Source organism: Scyliorhinus canicula, chromosome 15 (assembly GCF_902713615.1).
Source record: "Scyliorhinus canicula chromosome 15, sScyCan1.1, whole genome shotgun sequence".
In the NCBI taxonomy this organism is placed as follows: domain Eukaryota; kingdom Metazoa; phylum Chordata; class Chondrichthyes; order Carcharhiniformes; family Scyliorhinidae; genus Scyliorhinus; species Scyliorhinus canicula.
In genome coordinates this window covers 1,248,190-1,262,249 of record NC_052160.1, presented here as the reverse complement: position 1 = coordinate 1,262,249, position 14,060 = coordinate 1,248,190, and the positions used below count along the sequence as shown (strand labels likewise).

Here is a 14,060-nt window from a genome sequence, read left to right as displayed (position 1 = left end):
AGGAGGTAGGGTGGGAAACACTCACAAAGTGTTTCGGGTTTAACTGTCACTTGCCAACAGCCCCTCCACAAACCACCTTCAACTTAGGCTGACCGCACTGCACGTATGCAAATTTCCCCAGAACAGCTGATCAGTAGCTCTGCTCTGCTAGGCTGACATTAACACTTCAATGAAGTTACTGTGAAAAGCCCCTAGTCGCCACATTCCGGCGCCTGTTCGGGTACACAGAGGGAGAATTCAGAATGTCCAATTTACCCAACAGCACGTCTTTCGGGGCTTGTGGGAGGAAACCGGAGCATCCGGAGGAAACCCACACAGACACGGGGAGAACGTGCAGACTCAGCACAGACAGTGACCCAAGCCGGGAATCGAACACGGGTCCACGGCACTGTGAAGCAACAGTGCTAACCACTGTGCTAATGTGCCATCCCTTGACTATTCCAACACAATTCCAGCTGCTTTCCACATTCTAGGTTCTAATTCTAAACCTGAGGACATCGGAAACGCTGCCTTCACCTTTTCAGAATGGGTCTGGTCAGAAAATCCATTTCATTACAAACCAGAATTCAAACAACCCAAATATTTGGAAGGAATCGAGAAATGCAAATAGGGAAAAACGTGAGATTACAACGGACATCTTCATAAATGCAGGAGCAGCACGATGGCACAGTGGTTAGCACTGCTGTCTCACGGCACCGAGGTCCCAGGTTCGATCCCGGCTCTGGGTCACTGTCCGTGTGGAGTTTGCACATTCTCCCCATGTCTGCGTGGGTTTCACCCCCACAGCCCAAAGATGTGCAGGATAGGTGGATTGGCCACGCTAAATTGCCTCTTAATTGGAAAAAATGAATTGGGTATTCTGAAATTTAAAAAAAACATTAATGCATTCCTTGATCTTTATCTTTTCCTAGTCTCTTCGGCGTTTCCGTGAGATTATGCTGATGTGTTTCCAGTCAATTCATCCCTGGACCGGATCTCTAAAAGTCATTGGGAGCAAGTTCGGAACAGGAGTCCTTTCCTATTTCACCTTCCTCAAATGGCTGCTTATGTTCAACTTGTTCTCCTTCCTGATAAACTTCAGCTTCATCGCCATCCCACAATTCTTCGATATGGGTATTAACAATCTGACCTTCACTGGCTTGGAGCTGCTCACTGGCTCAGTAAGTATTCAGAATAAGAATCTTTATTGTCATAAGTACGCTTACATTAACACTGCAATGAAGTTACTGTGAAAAGCCCCTAGTTGCCACATTCCGGCACCTGTTCGGGTACACAGACGGAGAATTCAGAATGTCCAATTCACCTAACAGCACGTCTTTCGGGACTTGTGGGAGGAAACCGGAGCACCCGGAGGAAACCCACTTTTTTACACCTCATTAGCCAGTTTGAAGCATGGTTCAGAACCCTTCCGTGATGGTCCCATCCAAGCGGGAACCACACTGGGGTCCAAAGCACCAGGCCAGTGTGTCAACGCCAAGGGTGGGGGGCAGAAGGGGGGAGGCAAGTCTGAGGGTGAGTGTCGGGTCACCCTCATGTGTGTGCAGTGTGGGGGGAGGAGTGAGCCGTACGTTTAGTGGTGGGGGAGGGGATGCCCCTCTTTGCTGAGGGGTTGGGGTGCAGCCTCCGACGCCATCGTGAAACACTCTGGGTTTCACGACGGCGTCGGCCGTTGCGGAGAATTCCGCCCCTTTTACATAACTTCAAAAGGTACATGGGGGTGAATTGTTATCCCCATCACATAGCGACGATGCGGCAATCACCCAACCATGAACCCACCCACTTTCATTGCATTTAAATAGAGAGATTGAGATTTGTTTTATTGTCACATGTACCAAAGTACAGTGAAAAGTATTAAATAAAAGCAAATTACTGCGGATGCTGGAATCAGAAACCAAAGGGAAAATGCTGGAAAATCTCAGCAGGTCTGGCAGCATCTGTAGGGAGAGAAACAAGCTAACGTTTCGAGTCCAGTGACTCTTTATCAAAGCTTTGACAAAGTGAAAAGTATTGTTCTGTGTACAGTCCAGACAGATGGTTCCATACATCACAAACATTGGACATAACGATAAATACACAATGTAAATACCCAGACACAGATATCGTGAAGCCACAGAACAAAGATCTTGGTTGATGATTTATTTTTTCACAGGGAGATGGTGCTTTAGTGTTAATGTCTCCGGATTAGTAATGCAGAGATCGAGACTAATGCTCTGAAACATGGCTCTAAATCCCGTATGGCGGGTTCCGCAAACCAAACTCTGCAGACAGCGGTGGCACAGGAAGATCCCACCGCCGGCAAATGCTGGGTTGCTCCATCACCAGGAAACGGGAGGGTGTGTAAAAGGGCCACGTGGAAATGGAAGGTTAACTGTGGGTGGGATTCCCCCCCCCCCCAGCACCCCCCCCTCCCGCCCCCAGCGACCCCCCCCCCCCCCCCCCCCCCCCCCCCCCCCCCCCAGCCACGTGTTTCGAGGGCACGCGCCGTTCGCTGATGCTGGGATTCCCACTGCTCGTCCCTGGGGTTTCCCATTGAAGCCAGCCCACTCCGCTGGCTGCTACAACAGCCAGAGAGTTCCAGCCAGTGCTTCTGCTGGACCTGCTGGGTTTATCCAGCGTTTTCTGTTGGAAATGTCAGATTTCCGGATCTGCAGTATTTTGCATTTACAATGAAGATGTTATTGAAATGTTTTCTCAGTTGCTGCACTTTATTTGATTTTATGGCAGCATAGTTTTTGATTGTCTCAAGCTAAATGTATTTCTTTTCCTGCAGGGTTATTTTACAAAAACTATTTTTTACTACGGGTTTTATTCAAATCACAGTATTCAAGCAAGTCCGACAGCCGAACAGTATAACATGCAGCTTGCTTACTTCCTGACCATCGGAGTTTACATGTTGAGTTGCTTTCTGTATCTGGTTTTCAGGTAACTGGACATCATTCTTCCAGTTTATCAAATGTTAGGCACAACACAGTTTATATTAACAAAAATTGGCATGGTTAAGAATTGGGAATCGCTTCCTGATTTGTGCTCCCAGTGGGTCATTGGCCAGCAGGATTAAGGAAAATCCCAAGGCTTTTTATACATATATAAAGAGCAAGAGGCGAGCCAGAGAGAGGGTTGGCCCACTCAAAGACACAGGAAGGAATCTATGAGTGGATAATCCGGACAAATGTGAGGTAATGCAGTTTGGAAGGTCTAATACAGATGGGAAGTGTACAGTAAATGGAAGAACTGTTTCGCGTATGAACAGGGAGAGGGATCTGGGTATACAGATACACAGGTCACTGAAAGGGGCAACACAGGTGGAGAAGGTCATCAGGAAGACATACAGCATGCTTGCCTTCATTGGTCGGGGCATTGGGTATAAGAATTGGCAAGTCATGTTGCAGCTGTACAGAACCTTAGTTAGGCCACACTTGGAGTATAGTGTTCAATTCTGGTCGCCACACTACCAGAAGGATGTGGAGGCTTTAGAGAGGGTGCAGAAGAGATTTACCAGGATGTTGCCTGGTATGGAGGGCATTAGCTATGAGGAGGTTGAATAAAGTCGGTTTGTTCTCACTGGAACGACGGAGGTTGAGGGGCGACCTGATAGAGGTCTACAAAATTATGAAGGGCATAGACAGAGTGGATAGTCAGAAGCTTTTTCCCCAGGGTAGAGGGGTCAATTACTAGGCGGCATAGGTTTAAGGTGTGAGGGGCAAGGTTTAGGGGAGATGTACAAGGCAAGTTTTTTACATAGAGGGTAGTGGGTGCCTGGAACTCGCTGCCGGAGGAGGTGGTGGAAGCTGGGACGATAGTGATGTTTAAGGGGCATCTTGACAAATACATGAATAGGATGGGAATAGAGGGATACGGACCCAGGAAGTGCAGAAGATTGTAGTTGAGACGGGCAGCATGGTCGGCACGGGCTTGGAGGGCCGAAGGGCCTGTTCCTGTGCTGTACTTTTCTTTGTTCTTTCAGTGAGAGTCCGGTGCAATTCAGCTCTGGTGGGAGAAGATCGGGGTGAATTTCCCCTCTCCTTAGAACATAGAACATTACAGCGCAGTACAGACCCTTCGGCCCTCGATATTGTGCTGTCCTGTGAAACCCCTCTAAAGCCCATCTACACTATTCCCTTATCGTCCATATGTCTATCCAATGACTATTTGAATGCGTTTAGTGTTGGCGAGTCCACTACTGTTGCAGGCAGGGCATTCCACGCCCTTACTACTCTCTGAGTAAAGAACCTACCTCTGACATCTGTCCTACATCTATCTCCCCACAATTTAAAGCTATGTCCCCTCGTGCTAGACATCACCATCCGAGGAAAAAGGCTCTCAATGTCCACCCTATCTAATCCTCTCATCACCTTGTATGCCTCAATTAAGTCACCTCTTAACCTTCTTCTCTCTAACGAAAACAGCCTCAAGTCCCTCAGTCTTTCCTCATAAGATCTTCCCTCCATACCAGGCAACATTCTGGTAAATCTCCTCTGCACCCTTCCCAATGCTTCCACATCCTTCCTATAATGCGGCGACCAGAATTGCACACAATACTCCAAATGCGGCCGCACCAGTTTCGTACAGCTGCAACATGACCTCATGGCTCTGAAACTCAATCCCTCTACCAATAAAAGCTAACACACCGTACGCCTTCTTAACAACCCTCTCAACCTGGGTGGCAACTTTCAGGGATCTATGTACATGGACACCGAGATCTCTCTGCTCATCCACACTACGAAGAATCTTACCATTAGCCCAGTACTCTGTCTTCCTGTTATTCCTTCCAAAATGCCACCCCATAGCATTCTTGAAGAAATGGCTTCTGATTTCATTGCAAAAAGTGTATACTGGTCAAGTGAAGCTGGTTTTTGCCAGTGAAATAATGCTTGTGCAGTGAATTGGGAACCTGCTTCATAATCGGCACGATTTTCATTTTCCTTGACTCCAATGTTTTTTGAATAAATGTAGTCTCAGCAAAGATAATAACAGCATAAATACACCATTCCCACATTTCATAGCAGCTAGTCAATTTAAACAACTGCCATAAGCAATATGATTCATTATCTGGCACGAAGCTGGAATCTAATACATTGTCCTATCCAGCCAGAGTCTCCCAAACGGAGAATCCCACCCCATACATGTCCCATTCCAAATCCTCCATCAATAAGCACTGACATCCTTCACCTAATAAATGCTAAACTATCCATAAAAGGTGAAATAAAGAAAAATCAGTCTTTATGAGATCAGTTAATAGTAGTTTTGTGGACTGCATATTGAATTAATTGTTTTTCTACTTTAGCATGGGAAAGTCATTCAATGAAAGCGTTGTTGAGGTTGGCATTCTGTCCGGAGATGCTGCCAAACTCTTGTGTTCGTGGGATTACAACATCACAAATGAGAAAGCGGTAGAACTGAAAAGAAGAAATCTGAGTACACAGTTAAAGGTACGTCATGTCTTACACACACCACCATTCACATGATTCATTCCGAGCAGTTGATAAAATCATACAGTACAGAAGGAGCCCATTCGGTCCATCTAGTCTGCACCGACCCTCCGAAAGAGCATTCCACCCAGGTCCCACTCAATCCTAACCCAGTAACCCCACCTAACCTCACATCCCTGGACACTAAGGGGCAATTTTAACACGGCCAATCCACCTAACCTGCATCTTTGGACTGTAGGAGGAAACCAGAGCACCCAGGTTATCTGATGTAACAATCTGGGCCGGGATTCTCCCCTACCCGGCGGGGCGGGGGTCCCGGCGTGATGGAGTGGTGTGAACCACTCCGGCGTCGGGCCGCCCCAAAGGTGTGGAAGTCTCCGCACCTTTTAGGGGCCAAGCCCTAACATTGAGGGGCTAGGCCCGCGCTGGAGTGGTTGGCGCCCCGCCGGCTGGCGTGGAAGCCCTTTGGCGCCACGCCCGCCGGGGCCGAAGGACTTTGCCGGCCGGCGGAAGCCCGTGCATGCGCCGGAGCGTCAGCGGCTGCTGACATCATCCCCGCGCATGCACAGGGGAGGGGGTCACTTCCGCCTCCGCCATGGTGAAGACCATGGCAAACATGGAAGGAAAAGAGTGCCCCCACGGCACAGGCCCGCCCGCCGATCGGTGCGCCCCGATCGCGTGCCAGACCCTGGGGCCAGATCCCCCCCCCAGGACCCCGGAGCCCGCCCACGCCGCCTGCTCCCGCGGTAAGGTAGGTGGTTTGATCCACGCCGGCGGGAGAAGCATGACAGCGGCGGGACTTCGGCCCATCGTGGGCCGGAGAATCGCCGGGGGGGGGGGGGGGGGGGGGCACGCCGACCGGCGCAAAGCGATTCCCGCCCCTGCCGAATCTCCGGTGCCGGAGAATTCAGGACACAGCGGGGGCGGGATTGACGCCGGCCCCTGGCAATTCTCCAACCCGGCGGGGGTCGGAGTATTCCACCCCTGTTCTTTGTACATGGTAATTAAGTCAAATAAATTATAAATTATAAATTTTAATGTATTTTTAAAAATCATGAAATGTTATCCCATGTTTTAAAATATCTATAGTTCAGCCTCAAATAGGTAAAAAAAAAGTTTAACAATACATATCTACTCAGTTGTGGTGGTTTAAATTTGGATGCTGATAATGTATTTATTCTGAAATTAATAGTTTATTGAGGAGGGTAAAAACAATACAAGTGAAGGAGTAACACAGTAGAGCGTGTACCTTCGTCATTTCATCAACATTATTACAAAGCTCTTCCTTGCCTGGTCAGTGCTCTGTAGCTAAAACGCTGAAAAAGAGAAATATTTTTATTGAGAGCTTCCATCTCATTGAGGAGGCTTATGGCCAATCCACATCCAACAACCTGTTCTGAAAACTCTGCTGACATTTTGACAGTTGTGACAAATTACACAACAGCAGCGGAAACAATCCACAACAATCTAAAATCTCAACAATCACAACAATCACAACAATCCACAACAATCTAAAACAATCTAAAATCTCAACAATCACAACAATAACAACAATCCACAACAATCTAAAATCTCAACAATCACAACAATCACAACAATCACAACAATCACAACAATCACAACAATCACAACAATCTAAAACAATCAGCAACGTTTCCTCTGAAACAACCTACAATATTCTTTTGAAAAGAAAGCCAGTTCCACTTACCTCTGAATGTTAACAGATACATCTTTTGAAGGATGTCAGGATCCTGATCAACGGGATCCCGTCAATCCCGCCCCTGCCGTGTCCCGAATTCTCCGCCACCCAAGATTCAGCCACCGATCGGGGGGTGGGCCTGTGCCGTGGGGGCACTCTTTTCCTTCCATGTTCGCCATAGTCTTCACCATGGCGGGGGCGGAAGAGACCCCCTCCCCTGCGCTCCGGCGCATGCGCGGACTACCGGCAGCCGCGAAGGCCTTCCGGCCCTGGCTGGCGGGGCGCCAAGGGCTGTTCGCGCTGGCCAGCGGAGCGGGAGCCACTCCGTCCCGCCGGGACCCCCCGCCCCGCCGGGTAGGGGAGAATCCCGGACCACATCTTCACCAAGAGCTATAATCTGTTCTTTCTTGACCCATGTCTTTTGTGCCAACTTTCATTCGTTTTTGAGATGCATTGGGCAGGATTCTCTGTTTAGGAGACTAAGTTCTCCTGCATGAGTGGAATTGGTCCTGGCCTGCACTGGGACTGGGATCGGTGCCCAGGGAGCATTCACTCTCTCTTGCCAGGGTAATGTATGCATGGCAGGGAGCTCCCGGGATCCCATTCCGAATCCAGCCATCGGATAGCCATTGAGCAGGCAGCCCGATGTCAAGATCCGGCGGCTGGCCCCACTCCCACCCATAATGCAAATCTTGTCTCCGCTCTTCCCCCCCTACTGCTGACAGGTAGGGCATTCCCCACTATCACCATGGAAATTACAGATCCTCCATCGCAGCACACACACCTGACCCCTTCCCACGACCACCTATGAGAGACCCCTTAAAAATCAGGACCGCCCCATATCAAAGACCCCCCCATATCAGCCATTCTGTCTGGAAACTAAAATCACTGCTTTTTCACTTACCTGCCCCTTGTAACTGCTGCCTCAGACAGAAGTGTTGAAAGCAGCCGCTGTTAATTCATAGGAAACCAAAACACGTCACAATGTTTAAAGCCCTCTGAGACCCTTCGATCTGCAAAGCTTCTAATCAGTTTCAAAGAGAAAAAGCCATTTAGTAGGCTGTAATTGACAGGTTAAAAGCTTCCAGACAGATAGGTATCTGGATTGTTATTACTTCCCTGGAAAGGGCCATTGAAAAGCGGGATTTTTCCCAGTGTTCCAGCAGCCGGGAAACACCCTGCTAAACCAGAACTTTTATTTTGTTGAATCACGTCCATTATCTCCACTCACCTTTACTGGTGGGGGTAATTAAGATGGTACACACGCCATCCTCAACAATCACTTCTTTTAGACCAATCATACGGGTTTCCCTATGCTGAAATTAACATAGAACCACTTGCTTTTAGAAATATATATGAACTTCCAGTGACTGACTGAAAGGGTCACACAACAGGATTTCAAGCTTTAGGATGTTTACTGCAGCAGGAAAACTAAAAGAAACATTGAATAGCCACTGTTTTAGTAAACAACAGAAAAGATCCCCCATGTGATTCATAATACCGCTGACAATCTCCCACTGCAGTTATATTTAACTCTGCCCCTTAAGTGGACACTTTATTCTCTTGAAACCAGTCCAAAAATATTCTCTGCTCCCTGTGGCCTATTTCTTTCATCCTTTCCCAGCAGATAATTTCTAATTTCAGGACTGATTTTCGGTTTAAGGGTTACCCCAGAGATTCCACCCTCTTGCTAAAGCTAGATGAATCTGCCAGTCTTGTTGAAATCCTCACAAGCCTGGGGCGGGATTCTCCCCTACCCGGTGTGACGGGGGGTCCCAGCGTAGGGGACTAGCCAACCACTCCGGGGTCGGGCCTCCCCAAAGGTGGGGAATTCTCCGCACCTTTGGGGGCCAGCCCCGCGCCGGAGCGGTTGGCACCAGAAGACTGGCGCAAAAAACCGGCGCCCCCGGCAGCGGGGCTGGCCGAAAGGCTTTCGCCGGTCGGCGCATGCGCCGGCAGTGACGTCAGCAGCCAGCTGCCGCTGACGTCACCACCGGCGCATGCGCGATGTGGGTTTCTCTTCTGCTTCCGCCATGGCGGAGGCTGTGGCGGCCGCGGAGGAAAATAGTGCAGCCAGGGCACTGGCCCGGAGTCTGAGCGGGGGGCCCCGATCGCGGGCCTGGCCACCGTGGGGGCACCCCCCGGGGTCCGATTGCTCCCCGCCCCCCCCCAGGACCCCGGGGCCCGCTCGCGTCGCTGATCCCGCCGCCACCAAAAGTGAGTCAAACCTCGGCGGCGGGAGAGGCCTCCCAGCGGCGGGACTTCGGGCCATCGCGGGCCGGAGAATCGCCGCAGGGGCCTCGCCGATTGGAGTGGCGTGATTCCCACCGCCGCCACTTCCCGGGTGGCGGAGAATCCCTGCCATGGCGGGGCGGGATTTTCGGCGGCCCCAGGCGATTCTCCGACCCTGCTGGGGGTCAGAGAATTTTGCCCCAGGTCTCTTCAATCTCAATATGAGCTTCCACCCAAATTCTGAGCGGTGAATGATGGAGTCAGATTTGACTCTAATTCAGGTGCAGGACTGACAGACGCTCTTCCTCTCTCCCTTTCCCATGGACTCACATGCCTTTGCATTTCAGGAATATCATTGAAAAACCCCTTTAACAATGGCTCACTGGGGGCTTTTACCCTCAAAACGCAAATCAGTGACAATATAGATCATGTGGACATTGTATTGAGGTAGAAATGTTAATTAGTTATCCTCTACACCCCAATACCATTGTAACTTGGAATTAAATAGACAGTTTAAAGTGTAACCGTTTATAAAACCTCATCCTAACCCTTCCCTGTGAGACATGGATACTAACAGTCTAACCACAGTCAGCACAGATGCTCTTGCCATTGTCTACAGGTGTGAAGTAGACGGCAAAAGGGGAATCCAAAGAGTTTATCAGAAAGACGTTTATTCAGCATCACGGCAGTATTTACACAGGTCCTCACTCCTTCCTGTCAGCTGACCTGTTATACTAGCTCAGGTTAAGACACAGCCCAATCAGCATGAGGGAACAATCCACCCCAGCTGGTTTAACAACTGATCATTCCAGGCTTCATAGAATTACAGTGCAGAAGGAGGCCATTCAGCCCATCGTGTCCCCACCGGCTCTTGGAAAGAGCACCCTACCCAAGGTCAACACCTCCACCCTATCCCCATAACCCAGTAACCCCACCCAACACTAAGGGCAATTTTGGACACTAAGGGCAATTTATCATGGCCAATCCACCTAACCCACACATCTTTGGACTGTGGGAGGAAACCGGAGCACCCGGAGGGAACCCACGCAGACTCCGCACAGACAGTGACCTAAGCCGGAATCGAACCTGGGACCCTGGAGCTGTGAAGCAATTATGCTATCCACAATGCTAACGTGCTTGTTGGCAGTCTGAATTCAGAGCCAATCACATGAGCCCCTTTATTCCTCCATTTTACCTGAAATAAAAGATACAGCGCAAAGACATAACCATCTTGCCAATTTTATATTTGCAACATCTAAAAGTTGATTCAGTTTTACCGGTGCTGTAGACGGTTTTACCGGTGCTGTAGTCGGTTTTACCGGTGCTGTAGTCAGTTTTACCGGTTCTGTAGTCGGTTTTACCGGTGCTGTAGTCGGTTTTCCCGGTGCTGCAGTCAGTTTTACCGGTGCTGTAGTCAGTTTTACCGGTGCTGTAGTCGGTTTTACCGGTGCTGTAGTCAGTTTTACCGGTGCTGTAGTCAGTTTTACCGGTACTGTAGTCGGTTTTACCGGTACTGTAGTCGGTTTTACCGGTACTGTAGTCGGTTTTACCGGTGCTGTAGTCGGTTTTACCGGTGCTGTAGTCGGTTTTTCCGGTGCTGTAGTCGGTTTTACCGGTACTGTAGTCGGTTTTACCGGTGCTGTAGTCGGTTTTACCGGTGCTGTAGTCGGGTTTACCGGTGCTGTAGTCGGTGTTACCGGTGCTGTAGTCAGTTTTACCGGTGCTGTAGTCGGTTTTACCGGTGCTGTAGTCGGTTTTACCGGTGCTGTAGTCGGTTTTTCCGGTGCTGTAGTCGGTTTTACCGGTGCTGTAGTCGGAGTTACCGGTGCTGTAGTCGGTTTTCCCGGTGCTGTAGTCGGTTTTACCGGTGCTGTAGTCGGTTTTACCGGTGCTGTAGTCGGTTTTACCGGTGCTGTAGTCGGTTTTTCCGGTGCTGTAGTCGGTTTTACCGGTGCTGTAGTCAGTTTTACCGGTGCTGTAGTCGGTTTTACCGGTGCTGTAGTCGGTGTTACCGGTGCTGTAGTCGGTTTTACCGGTACTGTAGTCGGTTTTACCGGTGCTGTAGTCCGTTTTACCGGTGCTGTAGTCGGTTTTACCGGTGCTGTAGTCAGTTTTACCGGTGCTGTAGTCGGTTTTACCGGTGCTGTAGTCGGTTTTACCGGTGCTGTAGTCAGTTTTACCGGTGCTGTAGTCTGTTTTACCGGTGCTGTAGTCGGTTTTTCCGGTGCTGTAGTCGGTTTTACCGGTGCTGTAGTCGGTTTTACCGGTGCTGTAGTCGGTTTTACCGGTGCTGTAGTCAGTTTTACCGGTGCTATAGTCGGTTTTACCGGTGCTGTAGTCAGTTTTACCGGTGCTGTAGTCGGTTTTACCGGTGCTGTAGTCGGTTTTACCGGTGCTGTAGTCAGTTTTACCGGTGCTGTAGTCGGTTTTACCGGTGCTGTAGTCGGTTTTACCGGTGCTGTAGTCAGTTTTACCGGTGCTGTAGTCGGTTTTACCGGTGCTGTAGTCAGTTTTACCGGTGCTGTAGTCGGTTTTACCGGTGCTGTAGTCGGTTTTACCGGTGCTGTAGTCGGTTTTACCGGTGCTGTAGTCGGTTTTACCGGTGCTGTAGTCGGTTTTACCGGTGCTGTAGTCAGTTTTACCGGTGCTGTAGTCAGTTTTACCGGTGTTCTAGTCGGTTTTACCTGTGCTGTAGTCGGTTTTATCGGTTTGTAGTCGGTTTTACCGGTGCTGTAGTCGGTTTTACCGGTGCTGTAGTCAGTTTTACCGGTGCTGTAGTCGGTTTTACCGGTGCTGTAGTCAGTTTTACCGGTGCTGTAGTCGGTTTTACCGGTGCTGTAGTCGGTTTTACCGGTACTGTAGTCGGTTTTACCGGTATTGTAGTCGGTTTTACCGGTACTGTAGTCGGTTTTACCGGTACTGTAGTCGGTTTTACCGGTGCTGTAGTTGGTTTTACCGGTATTGTAGTCGGTTTTACCGGTGCTGTAGTCGGTTTTACCGGTGCTGTAGTCGGTTTTACCGGTACTGTAGTCGGATTTACCGGTGCTGTAGTCGGTTTTACCAGTGCTGTAGTCGGTTTTACCTGTGCTGTAGTCGGTGTTACCGGTGCTGTAGTCGGTTTTCCCGGTGCTGTAGTCGGTTTTACCGGTGCTGTAGTCGGTTTTACCGGTGCTGTAGTCGGTTTTACCGGTACTGTAGTCGGTTTTACCGGTGCTGTAGTCGGTTTTACCGGTGCTGTAGTCAGTTTTACCGGTGCTGTAGTCGGTTTTACCGGTGCTGTAGTCGGTTTTACCGGTGCTGTAGTCAGTTTTACCGGTGCTGTAGTCAGTTTTACCGGTGCTGTAGTCAGTTTTACCGGTGCTGTAGTCGGTTTTACCGGTGCTGTAGTCGGTTTTACCGGTGCTGTAGTCGGTTTTACCGGTGCTGTAGTCAGTTTTACCGGTGCTGTAGTCAGTTTTACCGGTGCTGTAGTCGGTTTTCCCGGTGCTGTAGTCGGTTTTACCGGTGCTGTAGTCAGTTTTACCGGTGCTGTAGTCGGTTTTACCGGTGCTGTAGTCAGTTTTACCGGTGCTGTAGTCGGTTTTCCCGGTGCTGTAGTCGGTTTTACCGGTGCTGTAGTCGGTTTTACTGGTGCTGTAGTCAGTTTTACCGGTGCTGTAGTCGGTTTTACCGGTGCTGTAGTCGGTTTTACCGGTGCTGTAGTCGGTTTTACCGGTGCTGTAGTCGGTTTTCCCGGTGCTGTAGTCGGTTTTACCGGTGCTGTAGCCGGTTTTACCGGTGCTGTAGTCGGTTTTACCGGTGCTGTAGTCGGTTTTACCGGTGCTGTAGTCGGTTTTACCGGTGCTGTAGTCAGTTTTACCAGTGCTGTAGTCAGTTTTACCGGTGCTGTAGTCGGTTCTACCGGTGCTGTAGTCGGTTTTACCGGTGCTGTAGTCGGTTTTACCAGTGCTGTAGTCGGTTTTACCGGTGCTGTAGTTGGTTTTACCGGTGCTGTAGTCGGTTTTACCGGTGCTGTAGTCAGTTTTACCGGTGCTGTAGTCGGTTTTACCGGTGCTGTAGTCAGTTTTACCGGTGTTCTAGTCGGTTTTACCGGTACTGTAGTCGGTTTTACCGGTACTGTAGTCGGTTTTACCGGTGCTGTAGTCAGTTTTACCGGTGCTGTAGTCGGTTTTACCGGTGCTGTAGTCAGTTTTACCGGTGCTGTAGTCAGTTTTACCGGTACTGTAGTCGGTTTTACCTGTGCTGTAGTCGGTTTTACCGGTATTGTAGTCGGTTTTACCGGTACTGTAGTCGGTTTTACCAGTGCTGTAGTCGGTTTTATCGGTTTGTAGTCGGTTTTACCGGTGCTGTAGTCAGTTTTACCGGTACTGTAGTCGGTTTTACCGGTACTGTAGTCGGTTTTACCGGTGCTGTAGTCTGTTTTACCGGTGCTGTAGTCAGTTTTACCGGTGCTGTAGTCGGTTTTACCGGTGCGGCAGTCGGTTTTACCGGTGCTGTAGTCGGTTTTACCGGTGCTGTAGTCGGTTTTACCGGTGCTGTAGTCGGTTTTACCGGTGCTGTAGTCGGTTTTACCGGTGCTGTAGTCGGTTTTACCGGTGCTGTAGTCGGTTTTACCGGTGCTGTAGTCGGGTTTACCGGTGCTGTAGTCGGTTTTACCGGTGCTGTAGTCGGTTTTACCGGTGCTGTAGTCGGTTTTACCG

General features: G+C 49.7%; 1 protein-coding gene across 3 annotated transcripts in view; it reads left to right on the top strand.

The window, feature by feature from the left end:
- LOC119978784 (transmembrane channel-like protein 5) overlaps nt 1–14,060 on the top strand; it is a 252,670-nt gene that overhangs the window by 125,406 nt on the left and 113,204 nt on the right. For all 3 annotated transcript variants that reach the window (XM_038820662.1, XM_038820663.1, XM_038820661.1), the window contains 3 exons: nt 912–1,160; nt 2,771–2,922; nt 5,285–5,429. In XM_038820662.1, coding sequence (XP_038676590.1) covers nt 912–1,160; nt 2,771–2,922; nt 5,285–5,429 — 546 coding nt within the window. The remainder of the gene's footprint in view (nt 1–911; nt 1,161–2,770; nt 2,923–5,284; nt 5,430–14,060) is intronic.